The 20735-nt window shown below is 37.1% G+C and overlaps 13 protein-coding genes across 13 annotated transcripts; 5 read left to right on the forward strand and 8 right to left on the reverse strand. All coding sequences in view use genetic code 12, as the record gives it.

Annotated features, from left to right (window-relative positions):
• Window positions 1–1057: 1057 nt before the first annotated feature.
• DASC09_042330 (uncharacterized protein) lies at window positions 1058–2489 on the reverse strand (the record flags this gene model as incomplete). Its single annotated transcript, XM_064997832.1, has 2 exons — window positions 1058–2308; window positions 2379–2489. 2 exons carry the CDS (start codon window positions 2487–2489, stop codon window positions 1058–1060), a joined length of 1362 nt encoding a protein of 453 aa, XP_064853904.1.
• A 605-nt stretch (window positions 2490–3094) lies between these two features.
• On the reverse strand, window positions 3095–4069 carry MRPL22 (mitochondrial 54S ribosomal protein uL22m MRPL22; the record flags this gene model as incomplete). Its single annotated transcript, XM_064997833.1, has 1 exon — window positions 3095–4069. One exon carries the CDS (start codon window positions 4067–4069, stop codon window positions 3095–3097), a length of 975 nt encoding a protein of 324 aa, XP_064853905.1.
• Window positions 4070–4948: 879 nt separating this feature from the next.
• On the reverse strand, window positions 4949–5197 carry DASC09_042350 (uncharacterized protein; the record flags this gene model as incomplete). The annotated part of the gene is made up of 1 exon (XM_064997834.1): window positions 4949–5197. The coding sequence occupies one exon, from the start codon at window positions 5195–5197 to the stop codon at window positions 4949–4951; it is 249 nt and encodes an 82-aa protein (XP_064853906.1).
• A 208-nt stretch (window positions 5198–5405) lies between these two features.
• DASC09_042360 (uncharacterized protein) lies at window positions 5406–5606 on the forward strand (the record flags this gene model as incomplete). Its single annotated transcript, XM_064997835.1, has 1 exon — window positions 5406–5606. The coding sequence occupies one exon, from the start codon at window positions 5406–5408 to the stop codon at window positions 5604–5606; it is 201 nt and encodes a 66-aa protein (XP_064853907.1).
• Window positions 5607–6860: 1254 nt separating this feature from the next.
• SHR3 (Shr3p) lies at window positions 6861–7656 on the reverse strand (the record flags this gene model as incomplete). The annotated part of the gene is made up of 2 exons (XM_064997836.1): window positions 6861–7519; window positions 7605–7656. 2 exons carry the CDS (start codon window positions 7654–7656, stop codon window positions 6861–6863), a joined length of 711 nt encoding a protein of 236 aa, XP_064853908.1.
• Window positions 7657–8100: 444 nt separating this feature from the next.
• RPS3 (40S ribosomal protein uS3 RPS3) lies at window positions 8101–8829 on the reverse strand (the record flags this gene model as incomplete). Its single annotated transcript, XM_064997837.1, has 1 exon — window positions 8101–8829. One exon carries the CDS (start codon window positions 8827–8829, stop codon window positions 8101–8103), a length of 729 nt encoding a protein of 242 aa, XP_064853909.1.
• A 986-nt stretch (window positions 8830–9815) lies between these two features.
• Window positions 9816–10288, reverse strand: DASC09_042390 (uncharacterized protein; the record flags this gene model as incomplete). Its single annotated transcript, XM_064997838.1, has 2 exons — window positions 9816–10162; window positions 10282–10288. 2 exons carry the CDS (start codon window positions 10286–10288, stop codon window positions 9816–9818), a joined length of 354 nt encoding a protein of 117 aa, XP_064853910.1.
• A 541-nt stretch (window positions 10289–10829) lies between these two features.
• Window positions 10830–11613, forward strand: RHO5 (Rho family GTPase RHO5; the record flags this gene model as incomplete). Its single annotated transcript, XM_064997839.1, has 2 exons — window positions 10830–10877; window positions 10972–11613. 2 exons carry the CDS (start codon window positions 10830–10832, stop codon window positions 11611–11613), a joined length of 690 nt encoding a protein of 229 aa, XP_064853911.1.
• Window positions 11614–13183: 1570 nt separating this feature from the next.
• On the reverse strand, window positions 13184–14737 carry MAS2 (mitochondrial-processing protease subunit alpha; the record flags this gene model as incomplete). Its single annotated transcript, XM_064997840.1, has 1 exon — window positions 13184–14737. One exon carries the CDS (start codon window positions 14735–14737, stop codon window positions 13184–13186), a length of 1554 nt encoding a protein of 517 aa, XP_064853912.1.
• Window positions 14738–14997: 260 nt separating this feature from the next.
• On the forward strand, window positions 14998–15690 carry JAC1 (J-type chaperone JAC1; the record flags this gene model as incomplete). The annotated part of the gene is made up of 1 exon (XM_064997841.1): window positions 14998–15690. One exon carries the CDS (start codon window positions 14998–15000, stop codon window positions 15688–15690), a length of 693 nt encoding a protein of 230 aa, XP_064853913.1.
• Window positions 15691–16103: 413 nt separating this feature from the next.
• CKB1 (casein kinase 2 regulatory subunit CKB1) lies at window positions 16104–17006 on the reverse strand (the record flags this gene model as incomplete). The annotated part of the gene is made up of 1 exon (XM_064997842.1): window positions 16104–17006. One exon carries the CDS (start codon window positions 17004–17006, stop codon window positions 16104–16106), a length of 903 nt encoding a protein of 300 aa, XP_064853914.1.
• A 1534-nt stretch (window positions 17007–18540) lies between these two features.
• DASC09_042440 (uncharacterized protein) lies at window positions 18541–19410 on the forward strand (the record flags this gene model as incomplete). The annotated part of the gene is made up of 1 exon (XM_064997843.1): window positions 18541–19410. The coding sequence occupies one exon, from the start codon at window positions 18541–18543 to the stop codon at window positions 19408–19410; it is 870 nt and encodes a 289-aa protein (XP_064853915.1).
• A 354-nt stretch (window positions 19411–19764) lies between these two features.
• Window positions 19765–20403, forward strand: GET1 (GET complex subunit GET1; the record flags this gene model as incomplete). Its single annotated transcript, XM_064997844.1, has 1 exon — window positions 19765–20403. The coding sequence occupies one exon, from the start codon at window positions 19765–19767 to the stop codon at window positions 20401–20403; it is 639 nt and encodes a 212-aa protein (XP_064853916.1).
• Window positions 20404–20735: the final 332 nt, after the last annotated feature.

Consider the following 20735-nt stretch of genomic DNA (forward strand, 5'->3'; position numbering starts at 1 on the left):
GCAGCTGATAGTTTTTTCTTTGGAATCACAAATATGCAAAATTGAACTACCAATAAAGCTCACCACTTTTGAACAGTATTTTTGGCCCGATATATTCCGTAAATGATCAATTGTCTGTTTCGGCATTTTGTAACACCCACCTTTCAATAAGTACTAATATTTGTGATAAATGTAATGGAATAGTTTGACAATTAACGAGCAGATGACTTTAGGAGAAAGCCCAAGTGACATTGAAATATCAATAAGTCGATAAGGTTCAGAAAACCATCGTGCAAGAAGGCATAGCAAGGCATTCGGTGGCCGAGATCCTAGCATTATACTGTTTCACAAACTCTACGTCAACTTTTAATAAAGCCAACAAGTAATTAATTTGCGCCCTTGTGAACCCGAAACCTGAAAACGCAAAACGGCTATTGTAATGATTCAAGTTTAACTTGAACTTTGGCCACCCCTTATTTTACTCCAACACACACTCTCCCCCATTTGACAAAAGATTATTACTCACGCTGTATACTGAACACTGTATAAAATATATTAATATAAAAGGGAACCATCGATGTTGAAAAGAAGTCATTTTCACAACTTAACAAAAACAAAAAAAAAAAAAAAAGAGCAAAGGTAAAAGAAAATCGATAAATGAGAAAATGTAATGTGTTAAAAGAACAAGAAAAAGCTAGAAGTCACCCACCCAAAAAACCAAAATAAAATCAATAGATGATCCAATATAAGAAAAAACGAAAACTAAAAATGAAAACTATTAGAAGATCACGATATCCGATAAGTTTGAAACCATAAAAAAAAAAAAAGGATAGAAATGATGAAGATATCTGAAGATATCTGAAGAGTTTAACCCACAAAAAAAAAGGATAGATAATAGCAGAGCAAGATGGAAGTTGTAGAAGAAAAAAAGATAGAAATGGAATAAAAGAGTAGAAATAATTTAAAAAAATAAAAATAACTTAAAAGAATACAAAATCATAGAAATCAAATGAAAAGATTGAAGGAGTTTGCAGTGATGTGTCAGCCAAAAATTAATTTTCCAATCATACCAACCACTTCACAACTCACCAGCATAAACATTCCCACTGCCACTGTTTCCTTCTCCATCATTCACCCCGTCTTCTGGGGATGTATCGGCAAACCTTACCAAATGATTTTCGTTTGTTCTATGGACAATCCGAGCAAGATCTCCCGACAAATGGTCCAGTAACGGGGTATCACCACCCGGCACCCTTCTTTGACCGGATGACGGTAAATTCCCCATGAAATAGTTTCTTAAAGGATACGCTCTGGTCAGTTCTCCACCACTAAGTCTAGGCATTTGCAGATGACCTTCGGGGATCGCGGTGTAATGATATTGAATATCACCACTGGCAGTCCCAGGAGCGGTGGCGGTAGATAATGAAGAAATCGGGCTATATAAATGGGTGGCCGCCCTTTCTTGAACGGCAATATTAATTGGATGATATGGAAGGTAACTTGTAGCAAAACTATTGCCATCATTTTCGTCTTCTTCCTCATCATCGTCTCTTTGATGTTCATTCCTTTCTTGTTCTTCCTCTTTTTCTTGTTCATCCAGGGGATAACTCATCACTTCATTATCATCATCATCATCTTCTTCTTCTTCTTCTGCTTCATCTTCATCTTCTTCTTGGATTGAATGGTAATTCCCATTGTTCCATAAAAAGCCTCTATTCTCTTTAAATATCAAGCCACGGTGATTCCTATCGATAACTTCATTCCAATTGTCACAAGAAAACTTATACTCGAATTCATCACCAAACTCAGTATTCTGTAGTAAATCTTTGGTCATTTCAAAATAATGGCGGTCATCACGGTAGATGATTTTGGTATTGGTGACAATAGTTGTTGGATCATTACTGCTCAAAAACTTCTCGTAACAGCCATCATCATTATCATCATTATCTTCTTCCTCTTCTTCATTTTGTCTATCCAACCAATGAATTTTATCATTTAATTGACAAAGATAAGCTTTCATCGTACTAGAATCAACGGTTTTACCTTCATCAAGGGTTTTTCTGGCAACTACATAATCGACCACAGTAGCTCCGGTTTGTAAACACCCAATTAATGTTGCTTCAATGACAAACCGGTTCTCTTTATATTTTTGAGATATCGACCCGGCTTCAAGATATTTCCAACCAATGGTGGCCATACATTGCTTGCACTTGACATCGGCGATTTTAAACACCCCGGTAATCAAGTGTCTGGTCTGATGTTTTCGAGCAATGAGATAGTTAGATAGCTTGTTGACAAAAAATGCTTCACCATGTACCCCTTTGAATTTCTGGTTTCCTGTTAGTAAAAACAAAGCAAAAAATATTGGGGACAGGATGATCATAATCGGAGATACTTACCCCTGGAATGATCCAGGCAGAACTCAATAAATGGGTATGGCATCCCCGACAAACGTATACCGGGTGCTGGGTATTGAGGTCCTCGATCATCTCGGTGACCTTGATCCCCATGGTGAAGGGTGCTTTATGGGATTATGATGGTTCCTTTTGGGATGTATTCTTCTTTTCGACTCCTGGTGGGTATTTCCAAGAATGTTTGTGAGAGCTGGGGGAAAAAAAAGGAATGAACTCTGTAAGAATTATTATTGTTATTATTATTATAAGTATTGGCAATGGAAAGATATTGGAATCTCTAAGATATATCTACTTGGAAGAGCACCAATCAAGTTGGTTCCAAAGGTGACTCCTTAGCGATGAGCAATGCGATGAGATTAAAAAAAAAAAAAAAAAAAGAATACAACAAAAACAAAATAGGACGAACCAGACTATCGGATGACAGAATTATGGTGGTAAGCTATGCTTTTATTTTTACTTTTGACGGTCAATTTGTAGATATTCCAACAAAAGAACGTTTCTACGAGAAAAAGGATTGTGGACATACAGACAGACAAATTCCCTCTTCGTACTAATTGCGCATCACATGCCCTCATCCCCCCCCTGCTACACACTCCGAATACAATGCAAAACAACGATAATATTCATTTTTTTGGTCTATTTACAGACAATATATGGACAAGAAAAATAATCATAGAATAATTAATAAGAATTAATGATGATCACCACTTGTAAAGCCCTGGAATCACCCCACGGATAGGCTCGCTCGGTAGCTGTTCCCACGCTTTCTTCTTTTCGGCCTTCATCTTCTTCTCGTGAGCTAATCTCAATTTCGTTTGTTCTCCTCTCAAAATCATTCTCACATGGATGTATCTGTGTGTGATCACCCCCATTCTCCCTCTACCTTTCCATTCTTGACGTTTGAGGAAACGCCCATCGCTACCACTCCAGATTCTCGAAACAAACAACTTGTTGGCGTCCAATTCGACTTCCTTGGCCTTGGTGATCCCGGTTTCTAATACTTCTCCCAATTCTTTGGCGATCTTCTTCTTGCTGAAATGACACTGGTTGATGGCGTCCTTTAATGACAAACCGTTCAACAATCTAGTGACCAAGGTGGCCTTCTTGGCAGACGATTTAATCCGGTACGATTTCAAATAAATACTTGGTTCAAGCACTTCGATTTCTTCTGGTTTAAGTGACAATCTGTAACTTTTGCCATCGTCCAACTTCACCAGCTCGCCATTCATGAAAAACCCAAACTTGGCAACATTAGCCAAATAAACCTGCTTCTTGAGCGGCGACAACAAGCTATCCACCGCCACAAGAGGTTTGTACTGTTCTTTGTAGAAGTTCTGCAATAATGTGTCGTCTTCTGGCTTCAAAGTCTTTCTAAGGACTTCCAATCTTTTTTGAGTCCGTTGTTCTTCGGTCAACACCACTCCATCATCGGCAGATTCGTCAATGTTTTGAGTGGCCGCGGTAACCTTATTGGCTTGTTCGGCAATAGCGTCCAACTTTGTGGTTTTCGCCTCAGTAATGTCACTGAACAATGATGATGATGATTTATTATTCAAACCGTGGTGGGAGGTGTGGAAGTTCCCTACCGATTGTCTGGTGGCCATCACCATACTTCTGGCCACTGGCATCTGACGAAGTACCATGGCCAGCAAGCTAGAACTGAGAATATATGACATTCTCTGAGTTATTATTATTATTATTTACTGATTTATGGTGAATTATCGCACCGTTTGATAGATGATTTATTTGCTGGTGTGAAAAAAAATTTTGTTTGGTTGGACGTTCTCTTTATGCACGTGACAATGGCACGTGATGGAAAGCGAACCCTCTGTTATGTAGTTAGTATAAGTAATGATAATAAAGTAAATCCAATGGTTTTGGAGAAGGGAGGGGGTTTTTCTTTGATATATTGGTAGGTTGTTTTTATTAGTATTCTTATGGATATTATTCATTTCAAATGACGTTTGTTGTTGTTGTTGTTTTTTTTATTAGAGTATAATAATAGTGTCCTTAAATAGACATAATGGAAAATAGTAAATAATAATAATAATAATAATAGTAGTAGTAGTAGTAGTAATATTAGTGAATTAATAATGGCATCACAGTAATAACCATGATTTTCATAATCCTTCTCCTGTATTTTTTTTTTTTTGCATTCTTTAGATGTTTGTTTTGTATTTTGCAAAAGTATCCATATATTCCCACCCTTGAATACAATTAATAGCAGTCTTAACAATAATTTTGTGGTTGGCTTGCTTCTATTACTATTTTTTCTTTCTTTGCAATTGCATCAAATCCATGATAATCCTTCTTCTTCTTCTTCCTCTTCCCAACAACAACTTCAACACTTTTCTTCGTAACGTAATGATAAATAAATGACAATAATAAATGATGATAAATAAAATAACAATGATGAATTATAAAATAATAGTGACATTAATGAATAAACTTTCTCTCAATAATGATGAATAATAACCTGTCTCCTTCTTTCTAACTGCTCCATTTTCACTCAACAACGTTTCCCCGCCCCCTCTCGTCCCGAAAATATATTTTATCTACTCGTCATCAAACCCTTTCAAATCCTTGTTTCTTGGAGCTTTTGGGACCGGATAAGATTGTGGCAATGGAGTGTGGTCTGGATAAAGGTACTTTCTTCTAAGTGGACCAACCCCCAACAAGAATACTGGACCCATGGCCCCCAACATCACGGCAAAAAACAAGTGAGGTCTATTGTGGGCGTAATAACGCATCCAACGGATTGGTTGTTTGAAGTAAACTGGGGCACTGGCTTCGGCTGCTGTCATTGTGTTATTATTGTTATTATTATTATTATTATTATTATGATTGGAGATATCCCACTATTTGATATTACTACTATTATCTCCTAGTAAAAGTTCTGCTCTGGCGATTCTCTCTTTTTTTGCGTTTCGATTATTTTTTCCGCCGCTGATTGGTGGAACAGGCGGTTATGAGTGGAGGCAGGCGATTGTGGTGGTGCAGATTCCTCCCAACATGACAAATTATATTAGTTTTGTTTATTTCATGGCTTTGTTCAGAGGAGGGATTTATTGTGTTTCTTATGGGCTGAATGGTGCGATTGAAGTATTGAAATATCAAAAATATATAGTATATTTGCTGGTGGTCAAAGGTGGAGAAGAAGAAGAAGGAGAAGAAGAAGAAGAAGAAGAAGAAGAAGAAGGATTATCATCATGAGAAACTAATACTTCTTGCTTTGAAAAAAAAAAGATCCAGTAATGATGATCGTCTATTCCAACGTTAGTAGATTCCAGAAATGGTAGTATTCCATTCCACTTGTAGTATAAATTATGCTTAAAGTATTTATAGATAATCCTGTGTCAACCATGAGATCTCGCGTATACAGGACTTATCTTATTCCCGACGTTATTCTATAATTATATCTGCCTCCTGATCTCTCACCTTACCCCCGATCTCATTCCACCTTATTCCGTATGTATCTTATTTCCTATCTTTTTATTCCTCATCTTATAATCACTATTCTATATTCATTATCTATTTAAAGAGGCACTAAACAACCTATTCCTTGCATATTATTTAAATAAAAAATCAAGTTAATATTACAAATTCTAGTAATTTCAACACAACCTCAACCATTTTCTTATAGTATCAACTCTTCTTATTGCCTTACCTTCTGTTCCTCATCTTCAATCATTCATTTGATTGATCAATTGAAAACTCATCGTGCTAAGGTATCACAGGTTTTTTTTTCCCTTTGATAATAAAACCAATTGGAGTTGTGAATATATTATATTGCCTGAATTTTCCATCCCATCCATACTTCATGGAAGTGCTCCAATACTATGGAAAAATATCTTCTCCAGAGCAATTAGACAGTTTGTTTATTACATTCTCTGTCCTCTTAAATAATCATTAATTGGCAAAATAACATGTATACATTCTCAGAATTTTATCATTTTGGATAACTCGCCTTCTGTTAGGATAATTATTTCGGTAGTTTGGCCAGTATAAGTTAAGTTGCGAAGACGTCAAGGAAGTTGAAGACGCACGTACCCCCCTTTAAGCCATACTTACTACTACTACTACTGCTACTACTAAATAACATAAATCTATTATTACCCAATGAGCGGTGCTTGTTAGTGGTTGCCGATGATCATCCGAAAACAATATGCTGAAAGAGTGGCAAAAACTACGGGAATTTAAATAATTTCCACACCTCAATTAATTGATAATATTTAGATAATTTACATGAGCATTATTAAAACTAAAATGTACATTTAAAGAAAAACAAAACAAAACAGGTAACAATAGACATATAAATGGTGAGTTGATATATGACAATCCATTGCCATGGTAATGGTAGAAAAATAAAAATAATTCAATAGTTACTATAGATAAATTACAATCATACAATACCACCTCAATACCTTGCATCATATTCCAAAAACAATAACCATTCCTCAATTACCATTAATTCTTCTTTCTTTGCTTAACTTCTCCTTCATCGACCCCTGAAGCCTTGGCTTTTCCATCCGCTTGTGCTTCTTCTGGCTTAACATGTCCGTATTTCTTTTCATTTCTGGCATCTTTCTTTGCTTGTTTTTCGGCTTCTTTTTCCTCTTCTTCTTGTCTTTCACGTTCTTGCTTTTCGAATTCTTTTAATCTTTGTTGATACTCGATTTCACTGTTTTCATCTTCAATGATTTGATAATATCTCCCAGCTTGCAATACAAGAACCCCAAGGAGGAAGAACACCATCATACATTGACTGGCACCAATGACATTGATCCCGGTTGGCATATCGACTTCACCCCAGGTCCCATAAGCGGCGGCAGCAATACCGGTTTTGATATTGGTGATGGCCACACATACCCCAAAGAAGTATAAACCAAGTGAGGTGTAATCGTAAAGTTTGAGGTTAGCCCCTGGTTTGTAAAGCACAATAAGTAGCCCAGTGAACCCGAGCAACGTGACGATGAAGAGGGGGATATAACCGAGGATTGGAAGACGGTACCAACGTTGGTAATGGGCCAACGATTCGTCGAAGTCCACTGGTTGTGGTTCACTGAAGAGGGTGAAGTAAGTATAAGGAACTTGAGCGTACACAAGACCTAAAAGGAACGAGGTGGCTAGAAGGAAAGTTAGTTAGTAAAAGTTGTGGCGATACAAAAAAAAAAAAAAGTATATATATATATTATATCTATCGATACTCACCAGAAAGAGCAAGACCGATCCCAATAGGGACCAACTTAGCGTATAAACCCATGATTTATTTATTTATTTATTTATTTATTTGTTTGTTTTGTTATTATCGTTGTAAAAGGAATATGTAACGAAAGAGTTAGAGCTGGTGGGTGTACGAACATTCTTATGATCCCCATTTTTCCCAAAAAGTTGGAAATTTGCAGCATGATAATGCGGACTGATTCCCCTACCTGATCGATGGTGCCGCAGATTTTCTCGAATGTTTGATAGCCAATATACGAAAGAAACCTTTGGAAAGATGCTTATTTTTTTCTTTTTTTTTCATTTCATTTTCCTAATGAAAATCTTCATAATTATAATATCTGATGTAATACTCTCAATGTAATAGTACTCTTTTCTTACATCTTTCAGTTAAAATATTTTTTAAAACTTATAGTACAAACATATAGAAACACATGTTAATTAAAATTCAATAAAACTAAATAATAAATAAAGTTCAAAGAATTTAGGCTTCAACTGGAGCTTCTTCAGCAGCTTCTTCTTCAGCAGCGGCTTGCTTGTAGGCAATGACAGTTGGTTCAGCAACGTCTTCTTCTTCCTTAGGGTCGAGGATTTTGACGTAATCTGGCAAGGACTTTGGACCGAATCTAGCGGTGGCTGGGTCTCTCATAATCTTAACCTTAATACCGAGGACACCTTGTCTCATCAAGACGTGTCTGATGGCAACGTCAATGAAGTCTCTGACTGGTTGACCAGAGTGGATCATGAAACCGTCGTGGAACTTCATGGACTTGGCTCTAGCAGCTCTCAACTTACCAGAAATGACAACTTCGACACCCTTGGCACCGGATTCCATAACGTATCTAACGACACCGTAAGCGGCTCTTCTGATGGCCAAACCGTTCAACAACTTGTACTTGAGGGATTCGGCTTGGGCAACAGCGGACAAACCTCTTTCTTGGACTCTTTCAACGTAAAGAACAATGGTACCTTCGGCGAACTTGAATCTCTTTTGGATCAAAGAGGTAAGTTCGTGGATTCTTCTACCATTTTCCCCAAGAACGGCTTGAGTGTGGGTGGCTCTGATGATGACTTCAGTCTTGGTTGGGGTAACTCTGACTTCGACACCGGCGTAACCTTCTTCGGCCAATTCTCTGGTGAAGAATTCGTTCAATTCGGCGTAGAAGACACCGTCAGCGACAAGCTTTCTTTTCTTGGAGATGATAGCAACCATTTTAGATGATGTGATTTGATGAGTGAATGTTAGGAAACGAACGAGGAAGGAGAAACAGAAATTTTTTCAAATCAAACTTTTCACCGCCAACCGCACGCCGCTGGAAAATAAAAACAAAAGTCACGTGAGGAGTGAATGGGAAGCTGTTAGGGCACATAAGTGGTGACTAGCACGTGTGATGCAGGCTAGGCTAGGCGACGCTAGGGCGCATATTCCTGGCAACTGGCGGGCGACGCTTGTTGTTATCCACAGAATTGGCATTTGCACCGGAGGGTCCCAACAATCGTGGAGTGGACATTGTGAGAATGAATGATAATAGACGTGCAATAAATAAGGGGTGGATGGGAAATAAATACCAAACACTGAACAACAAGTAGAATAATAAAAATACAACAATAATAATAATAATAATAACAACAACAATAATAATAATAATAATAATAACCACCATGATACAAGAGAAAAAGGTCTAGATCGCCAAATAGGAGAACAATCAGCCCTTCCCAAACCGGTGATTGCGGGGTGCACACCCCCAAGACAAGTTGGGTTTTTGTCCTAAAAGTTGTCGGAGTTATATTAACTATACTGTGTTATATATTATTATATCGTATAGTAGTTTTATATATGCTGTATATAGATGTTATGATATATATCTATATATAGATATCATAATACTGTATATAGATATATACCCGACACACCAGGTAGACAGAGAAGAGAAGAGAAGAGAAGAGAGATATCCCATTCTGGTTGGAAACCACCGCGAACCTTATCAGTTTCAGCTATTGTCTCACAACGTCGGTGACACGCACTAAAAATTAAGTCGATCGTCCGCACTATTATCCTTTATTCTGTTTTGGTTTCTCCTATTTAAGTTCTCCAAACATTATAAATATGGCAATCGCTCCTTCCCAATTCAAGCCTTGTTGTCTCTTATTATCGTCATCAATATCACTTTTCTATCGATCTATCTACCACCACCACCACTAAAAATGCAATTCTCTACTGTCGCTCTCTTCGTCGCCACCGCTGCTGCCTCCACCACTGTCGTTGTCACCGACGTCGATGCCACCGTCACCGGTACCATCTACTCCTGTGGTTCTGAAGTCACCAGCTGCCCATACTCCACTTACTCTTCCACCGAAGCTGCTGTCGCCACCACCGAAGCTGCCAACTCCACCTCTGTTGCTGCTTCCAACGGTACCTCCAACTACTCTTCTCCAGCCGTCTCTGTTGCTAGCGGTGCTGCTGCCGGTGGTTTGTCTGCTAACGGTATGGTTGGTGCCATCGCCGTTGTCGCTGCTGGTCTCTTTGCTTTGTAAGAAAATCGTCACTAATTACTAGAGATACCTCCTTTTGTTTGTTTGCTCCTGCTTGCTTCTTTTTTTTTTGCTAATTCTTTGCTGATATCGTTTGTTATATTTTCTTTTCTATAGAGTACTGGTCTTTCACTTAACATTGACTGGTCAAGCTGGCCTTGAGCCGTGTACTACTACTAATTTGATCTATTCTGGTTTTTAAAGATTATTGTAAGATATAGTGCAACATATCTATCGTCTTTTTTTTATGAATTGTAACGCATAATAACCATAACAATTGCAATCAATCAATCAATTTAATGATTAATTAATCAATTAATATAACACACCCGCACCCACACAATATTATAATTACAATATTATAATTACAATAATAATAATAATAGAGTATCAACCACAACCCAATACATACTCGGGCGTGGTAGTGCGCGTAGCCCAGAACACACCCACCCGGCAATCCACGCGATATTTTGAAAATGCACCACAAAGAAACAAAGAAAGGAGAAGGAAAAAAAAACAACAGCTAACCCATTAACAATTCACAGTTTTTCTTCCGTATCAAAAAAAGAAATTCACCTGCTAATAGTGCCCCTCCCCTATTATTATTGTTGTTGTTTCTGTTAGACTTTCTAATCGTTCGTTCTCTACACTCCCATCATATATATATATATATATAAAAAAATGAGAAGTATCAAGTGTGTCGTTGTCGGTGATGGTGCCGTCGGTAAAGTATGTCAAAGTTATTATACCTGGTATCGAGATCAATCTCTATATCATACCCAGCACAATATTTTACTAACACAGCTTATTATTATTATTATAGACCTGTCTTTTGATCTCCTACACCACCAACACCTTCCCTCACGATTATATCCCAACCGTCTTTGATAACTACTCTGCCAATGTCATGGTCGACCAACAACCAATCAAATTGGGGCTTTGGGATACCGCCGGTCAAGAAGAATACGACAGATTACGTCCATTGTCTTATCCACAAACCGAAGTGTTCCTCATTTGCTTCTCGCTCGTCGAACCTTCGTCATTCGCTAACGTTAGAGCCAAATGGATCCCAGAAATCCGTCAGCATTCCACCAGAGATATCGCCATTTTGCTTGTCGGTACCAAGTTGGATTTGAGAGACGATCCTCACACTTTGGACAGATTGAGAGAATACGGTAATGAACCAGTCACCACCGCCGAAGGGAAGAAAGCCGCTAGAGAATTGGGATGTGTCGATTATTTGGAATGTTCGGCCTCTTCCCAACAAGGGGTCAAGGACGTGTTTGACGCTGCCATTAAAGCAGTGATCGATCCACCAAAATTCAATGAACCACCAATCATGAATGCCGTCACCGGTTCCAACAATTTCAATAATAGTACTGCTACCACTGGTGGCAAGAAAAGTGTCATTGGTGGAGGCAGAAGAAGTAGAAGTGGTAAAAAGAACAAGTGTGTGGTGTTATAATTTATAAAGTTGCGATGTTATTACTGTTATATTATTATTGAAAAATGTTTTTGTTTTTATTGAATTTTCTTTTTTTTTTGTTCAAAAATAGTATTAGACCCGGGAATTTTTAATTATCTAATTATGTTATTGAAAAGAAGAAAGATGAAAGATGAAAAGAAAAAAAAAAAAAGAATCGTTTTACTATTGATAGGCATGATATATTATTGATAGACAGGATATATTTGGTTTTTTTTTTTTTTTTTTTTTTTTTCAATGAAGAATTTGATGATAGTTTATTGAGTTGGTACTTTCTGAATTTCAAGCATGGGAAGAGAAAAATAAAAATGAAAAATGAGTGCCACACATTGTCCACTCTGTGCTTCACATATTCTTATTATCGTTCTCCTTTCTTTATTGCTTTTCTTTGCTTTTGATTAGGAGCAATAATTCGTGGTGCTATATTGTTTTTTTTTATTATTATTAATATTATTATTATTATTATTATTTGGTTCATGCTATTTTTTTTTCTCTCCCTCTATCTTTCTTTAGCTATTACTTTTGTTGTGCTTATTTTTTTTTTTTTTTACTTATAATTCAAACATTCATTTTTGTTTTTTGACTATAACATTTATTAATTATTACTAATTTTTAATTTAATTTTTATTATTTTAATTTACAGCTGTTTTTTTTTTTCTTATAACTTCTAATCTGCCCCTTTTTGTTGACTTTATTCCTTGATGTTTTTTTTTTTTTAATTGATATATTTTTAATTGATTCTTTCTCAATTTATCTTTGATCATTTTTGGTGACTTGTTCTTGTAGATGTACATCTGGTATAACTTATTTTATCATTAGTGGCTTAGTTGCATGTCAGGTTTTAGTCGTTATCATATTTGCTTGACAGGCTATCTATCATTTAATGACAGACGCATTGACAGTGTTGTTATCTTTGATGATTGATCATTATCTGGATTGAAAAGGCCATTTTTAATCGATATGTTTTTTATCACTTTATCTGTGATCGTTATCTTGGGATAACAGCTTTATAGGTAGTCAGTATCGGGATTAGTAGTTTATCAATGATCATTATCTAGATTGTTAGTTTTTCGTTGATGGGTATCATAGATGATCTTTTGATGCTCGTATCAATTGACAAACACCGACTTGAGGTATGTAATGATCTTTGACAATTATATTATTATTACCTGAAAAAAAAGATTGACTTGAGGTATGATCTCTAATGGTTTAACAATTCGCGTGTTGTCGATGATAATTTAGTCGTTCCTTGATAAATTGGACTATTCCAATCACATACGTTGCTGATTTATCTTTGATCTAGAAATTGAGAATTTTATCAATGATCTAACGGTTGAGAATTTAAAATGTTGGTGATTATCATGCCAATTTGGATGGCATCTTGTTAATTTTCCTTTTCTCTTCTCTTACCTTCTTATTATTGATTATTGATTATTGATTTTTTTTTTACATCCTATATCAACCTCCAAATATTAACATGCACTCTTTAACATATAAATATATATATACAAACACATACAAAACGACATACAAAAACGGGAATATTAATAAATCACCACCAACCTTTCTTAGAATTCTCCTCCGGCACTTGGTCAAACTTCCCCAAACCATAATTCTTTAATACACTCTCGATATCTCCAAATTGATCTCTATTACCTTGAATCACCACCGTAGGCTTTCCTGACCCTGACTCACTGGCATTCCCGGTCAACACCCGTTGGGCCACTCTTCGGATATCCGCCAACGTCACTTGTTCAATCTTCTCGATCATTTCAAATAATGGGATCTTGTACCCGTGGACCTGGATCTGTCTCCCCAAATCCTCCAATTCCACCATCTTACTCTCCAAATTCATCAATAATGACGACTTCAATTGATTTTTCGATCTTGCCAATTCGGTCTCGGTGATCCCCCTAGATGATGACGATGATCTACCACCACGAATTCTCCCACCTCCCGAAGTGCCTTGGAACGTCAACGCTAGCTGCTGGCACATGATTTCCACCAAATATGGGGCAGCGTTAGGAATACACGCCGCGCTGATTCCAAATAACCCAGAATCGTAATATGAAGAGTTGAACGCCACGCAGTTCTCGATGAACCCATATTTGTTGAGGACTTCGGTGTAAAGTTTCGCGTACATTCCTTTTCCTGGTCCCCCAGCACTAAATGACCCCCCGCCCCCTAAAAGGGTTTGCAATAATGCTAAAGCATAAATATCAGGATCAGAAACACTGAGCCCTTCGAACCCAAGGTGGATATACGAGAACTCCGGCATCAGACCATCAGGGTTGGCAGGATGTGGCAAAGTATATTCTCCCCCGGTGTATTTTGCCGGTGGGAACTTCATAGGAGAGGCAGCATCAGCAGATGATGAAGACGATTGCCAATCACCAAAATACTTGTTGGCCAATTCCACCGCGGTGGTCTCAGGAACCCCGATCATTGATACGGTGATGTTTTCGGGATTAAAGAATCGGTTACGGTATTCATCAATCAATGGCTTGGTGATATATGGTAATCGGTCCATCAGGCACAATAACGGCGACCCAAGGTTCTCGCCACTGTAGGCCACCATGTGGAAGAGTTCCGGTAAGATCAATTCTGGTTTCTTCCAAATCTCATCGATCTCATAACTGGCAAAGTTTTTCTGTTCGTCAATCTCTTGCTCAGTCAATTGTGGGTGAACCACAGTTTCACTGAGTAAACGCACCATTTTCTCCACATCGTCGTTGAACACCGACGCTTGATACATTATGGATTCTCTCGATGATGAGCACATGTAGTTCCCTCCTAACCGTTCGAGACTTTGTAACATTTCCACTCCGGAAAGGTGGGCTGTCGAATTATAAGCGAGTTTATCGACCAAATGACTGACTCCTTGTAATTTCCCCCCATCTTCGAATCGTGAGCCAGCATTAACGTACACTCCAAGAGCCGAGAAATGGCCTGGCAAAGGGTTGGTGACCACTTTGACCTTGTTCGGTAACTCTTGGTACTTGTAAGGTTCTTTGGGGTTGATTATGGTGGTAGTAGACATCTTTCTGGTGGAAACCAACCTTCTGGCGGGTGTCCTGAGTTTTTGGTGGTGACAGAGTCTAAACATCGTTGATTTTGTTATCTAAATGATCTTTTATGTCCTTGAATATGGAGAGTAAGTCAGTTTCGCCGCCATTTTTTTGTTTGATTTTTTTCTTTGAAAATTCCCTGTGGGGACGGCGGCGGCTGTCCTGTGATGGACACATGCGACTGCGTAGTTGTACATAACATCAAAATTACATACAAAAAAAAAAAAAAACCACCAACAACTGGGGTTATATTACTCTTTTCTTCTTCTTTTATACCTCATCTCTTCATTATCCCATTATGAAACACTCTCTTTATTGCCGACCATTCACGCTATTCCGACGGCTATACGCCACAAAACCCCACCACCAACCTAACTACTTCCAGTTATTCCCGAGAACCTTCCCGAACCATGGTCCCCCAAACGATAGATTCTTGATCAATCCTAAACTCCTTCGTAAAGAGTACCTTCAACTTCAAGGAGAGACCCATCCTGATCTTTTGCTCGGATTACTGGGATCTAATGCTAGCAATGCCGAAGGTGCCATCACTGCCGAGGAAATCGTGGCTGAGAATTCCAAAGTGTTGAACCGAGCGTACGCAATGTTGAAATCCCCATTGACAAGATCGCAACATTATCTCATGTTGAACGATATCGATATCATGAATGACGATGATAATAATAATAGCAGTAGCACTTCTTCCTCTTCGCAGTTTCGGAAAATCGCCTCGCAAGACCAGGAGTTGTTGTTGATGATTTTGGATATCCATGAACAATTGGAAACCTGCGGGAGTCAGGAAGAATTAAAGCAATTGAAGGTGGAAAACGATCAGCGGATCGTGGAGGCGGAGAAAATCCTCGATGATTTATATTATAATCATCATGATTTGCAAAATGCGGCAGTAGAAACCATCAAGTTGAATTATTGGTGTAATATTAAGAATGCCATTAAAGAATGGGAACCTGGCAAGGCTGTCAATTTGACCCATTGAGTTTCATCTTACCGATTTCAACCCAATTGATTTTCATTTCAATTTCCCCCTTTGTAATAATCCTCGTTACAAATATCATGTTAATATTCTTGTAATGTCATGTACTATATTATATTAAATGATGGCAAATGTAAAATCATAATATTATACAACTATGAAAAAAGATGATGATTACAATATAAAACTTCAAAAAGAAAACAATAAAGCTAATGAGAGAGAGAGAGAGAGAAAAAAAAAAAAAAACTAGAAAGAAAAAATATGACAAAATATAGCATTAACCACAACCAAAAAAAAAAGAAAAAGAAAAAGAAAACTCTATTACACAAAGCTGGAAAAAAGTATGAAATTGAAACAAATATAATATGGACATCAGAAAACAATAATGAGACAGGTAAAAGAAAAAAACATCATCATCATTTCACGCTCATTATACTTCCATCAGGACTCTTCATGGTCACATCATCATCGTCGGCTTTTACCTTCGAGTCAGTACTCTTGACATCCTCATCGACAACATCTTTTTTATCTTTGTCTTTTTCTTCTGCTCTCTTCTCTTTAGATCCCTTCAATTTACCAACGTCTTGGGGAGTCGCCACTGAATACTCACACTTATTATATTCTTCAATTTCTTCAGGAGTGGTTGGGAATTGTCTCAACCATTTCATTCTTGGCCCGCTTTTACTGAGCTCGCTAAGTTTGAACCCAAATATCTTTAGTTGGAAACTTTCCTTTTGATGTCTTGCTGCCGCCTGTCTTTCCACTTCTTTGAAAGTATTAATGAATAACCCTGGAAAAGTGGTGCCAAAATACGCCCCATCAATGTTCAAGTATCTAGACGACGATGGGAAATAAATATCACAACAGCATGGGCAAAACAACCGCACGGTTTCTACTCCCGCCTGGTCGTACCTGCCAATTGGCAACAACAACATCGAATCACAATTCACTCGAGAACAACTGCCAAAATGCCCATTCTCATACTTCACCGCCATGGCGTTGAGCCCTTCTTTGGTCAAAATGAACCGGGCGTGGATCAACCCATAAAGTTCTTCCGCACTGTGTTCGATTAATGGCAAGTCCGCGGTGCTTATTGGGGGTTCTGGCTCGAAATCAAGGATCAAATCAAGGGCTTCACGGTAGTGCGATATCCCGGACGAAAGCCCCGTCAAGTTGAAATCATCTTCGATAAAGTCTTGCGACACTTCGACAAAATAGTCATGGCCAAATAATGTGCAGTAGTTGGAGATCCAAGATTCGTATTCTTCAGAAGTCACGTCCTCTGTGACGTTCTGTTGTCCTGATTTCCAAGCTGACATGATGTATTATATTTATATTATTATTATATTATTATATCTATATTTTATAGTAAAGATGATATTGTGTTTTTGCTATCTATTCTCTTTTTCCAAGTACAACCAAAGATTGAAAAATTGAGGTCAATTTCTAGGAACAGTAATATATTTCCTGATTGGGAAATGATACGTGGATATTTATTTCAATTGGCGGATAACTGATGGTTGATCGATTGCCACGATGAGCGTGGTAGGCCTCTTAAATTTTAATTTTTGTTGTTTAAAAAAATTTTCTTTTTCTGAGGGAGGGGGGAGGATGGTTACCCGGGGATAAGTATTGTATCACTACCTTCGTTAATATATTAAAATTATTGATATCATTATTATTATTATTATTATTATTATTATTATTATTATTATTATTATTATTATTATTATTATTATTATTATTATTATTATTATTATTATTATTATTATTATTATTATTATTATTATTATTATTATTACATTAGGATATTATATATATATATATATAGTACTTATTAAGGTCTCTAAAATGTTCATAGATGAATGGGTGTGATGCACATGGTGATAAAGGTTGTGCAGGAAACGTCACAATCGACATTATTACTATCCCCTTTTGAAAGGTTTCTTCGATATTGGATATCCTCATTATATTTGAAGTAGCACACTCTTATTGGTAGACGAAGACCATGTAAACTGTTGAAAAATTTCAACTGTTCCTTTTGTAAGTTCAATATTACGCTGCTTTTGTCCCGGATTTCCTCATTAATGAATGTTTCCGTTCTGACCAAAGATTTTCCCAGAGTTTGGCAGTTTAGGAGTTTTGTACGAGTAACTACAATTAATAATGATTGTACCATTGTGAAAATATTGGTCACTAATTCTTCCAGTGACTACTGCATATATTGCAAAGTCCAATAAATATTACCACTCCAAGAGTGTATGTAAATAGTTTATCTTTGTAATCTATGTTCGCGTTGATCACCATTCCTATTATTTTCTTTCTGTTTTCAGTAAAATGCCAGAAGTAAACTCTCATTAACAATATGATTATACAAACAACAAAAAACAAGAAATATTGAATGGCATTGGTATGATAAACAATATAAGAGAGTGAATTATAAATAAATTATTATATCTTGAGATTCTCGATTCTAGCCTATTGTTAACAACATAACAACCATAGCCTCTGAGTGTTTTGTTTCCCACAAAACCATAGCCTGTATTGTTGCAATAACAATCGCGATTATTGATACTCTTAAGACCCTCTCGTTATTGGCATGGGGCAAATACTATCAAGGGTTTCTCATTGCAAACAATCGAAATGTTGAAATGTCGCCGTGCGCGTTGCCCGAGGCATGCATGTTGGGCCAACATTCCAACCAAACACCTCCTCAGATGGTTTTATAATTAAATCATATAAAGATCCTGGAAATTCCAGAAATTAACGAAAGATGTGTCTAGCTTAATATCCATTATCCTTTTTTTTTTTTTTAATAAAATATAATACATTCTTCTCTTCCAATCATCCATAATGAAACTTTCTAGTATTGCTGGGTCGATGGCCCTTTTGAGCATTTCTGCTGCTTATCCAATCAACACCATCCAATCAAATGATAGCGATGATAATGCTAGACCTCATATGTTGCACCATATTGTTGGTAATAGACAACTGGAAGGCGTGCATGCTAGCTTTCATGATAAGAGAGGGTTTTTCGACGACGTTGATAATTGGTTACATCAACATCGTAAAGATAATGAAACTATCGTTGATAAAATGTTTCACCATAAAGATAATGAAACTATCGTTGATAAGATGTTGCACCATAAAGATAATGAAACTATCATTGATAAATGGTTCCATAATAAGGATAATGCCACGGTGATTGAAAAATGGTGGGATCATAAAGACGGAGAAAGCATGGTCAAGGGTTTGTTACATCACCATAATGAAACCATCATGCAGGAATTGTTCCACCATAACAAAAATAATGAGACCAGGGGATCCCATGAATTGTCCAAAAGAACATTCTTTGATGATATTGATAATTGGTTACACCATAAGAAAGCCAACGAAACCGGGTTTGACAAAAGATCGTTCTTTGATCATGTTGATAACTGGTTACACCATAAGAAATCCAACGAAACCAGTCTTGGTAAAAGATCAATCAGTGCTCAAAAAGATGGTTTTGTGAACGCCATGGACAATTGGTACGGCCAAATCAGTGGGAATGTCACCTATGATGCTAAAACTTTGATCCATACTCTTGATTCCTGGTTCCATCAAGAGTTTCAACGGTTCGATAACACCACTAACAAACCATCAGGATTAGGTAAAAGAAACTTACTCGATGATTTGTTTGGTCATTACGAAAATAAAACTGGGTCTTCTTCTTTGCTTTAAACTTTGGTTATCTTTCAAGTGAGCTCAGCTAGTTCTGGTTTACAATTTCAATTCTTGGATTTTTTTTTTTTTTTTCCTTATTCTTTCAATCTAGTTCTATCTACTTAATTCTCAATAATAATAATAATAATAGTAATAATAATAATAATAATAATAACAATAATGTAATACTTCTTGCCAGTAAATATGAATAATCGTCGTTGGAAAGTCTTCCGACACGGCACACCGCGCAGGAAGACCGATCAACACCAAACAAAAAAAAAAAAAACCAACCAACAAAACCACACATTTTCACATCGTTCTTCTGGAAGAATTTCATTCAGTTCAATCAAATCAATCACTTTCAATTGCCAAATGCAGTGGTTGCTTATCATTACCCTTTTGGTGATATCCATCAAATACCTCGTCAACCTTGTGGGCAAGGACGTCATCTCCAGCAAGGTGTATCAAACTTACCTTCGTGTCTCGGGAAATAAAGCCTTTGCCAACCTTCACACTAAAAAAACCGAACTTCGTGATATTAACAAACAACGACTTGCCATCAGTGCCCAGGATCAGTATGCCAAATGGACAAAACTCAATCGTCGCTGGGACAAACTCAAGAAAGAAGTGGACGAGCTCGAAAAGACGTTGCTCGTGACCCAGGCCGCCGCCATCAATGCCATCAAGACCGGGTTGACGGTGGTGACTACCGGGCCAATATGGTATTATAGAGTGATGCATCGTAAAAGTGTGTTGGTTCATTTACCAGCAGGGCTTTTCCCAAGTGTGGTGGAATTCTACTTGTCCTTTCCTACCGTGGCCAGAGGCACCATTGGGTTAGGCGGCTGGATGTTCATCGTTAATACCATGATCGATAGTATGGAATTGATCATTAAGAACTTGGTGTTTGCTGAGAAGGTGGAAAAACCAAAGGAAACTAGTACCAGTAATGAGGAAGAGAAAAAACCACAACCAGCATCAATCGAGCCAAAGATTCAGGAAATTAACTAAAGGGGCGTGCGGTCGTTTTTATAATCACTTTTTCATTTTTTTTTTTTTCTATATTCTTTTCTTCTTTCATTACTATTATTATATTTTATTATGGTTTTTTTTTTTTTTTTTTTTTTTCACTTTGTTTGGAATATCTGCTCTGATTCGGATTCAGCATTATGATTGTCCGTGATGTATTTTTTAATTAGAAGGATTTCTTTATTTTTCAATCTTGATGGGTGTACTCATGGTTTTCTTTTATTATTTGCAAAATATTGCAGATATATTGAGAATTGTTTTGTTGATTGAATATTGTCATGGTCCATTGGGGTAGCGCTAATAAATGTTGGAAG

This window comes from Saccharomycopsis crataegensis, assembly GCF_037102585.1.
Source record: "Saccharomycopsis crataegensis DNA, jcf7180000000084, whole genome shotgun sequence".
Taxonomy (NCBI): Eukaryota; Fungi; Ascomycota; class Saccharomycetes; order Ascoideales; family Saccharomycopsidaceae; genus Saccharomycopsis; species Saccharomycopsis crataegensis.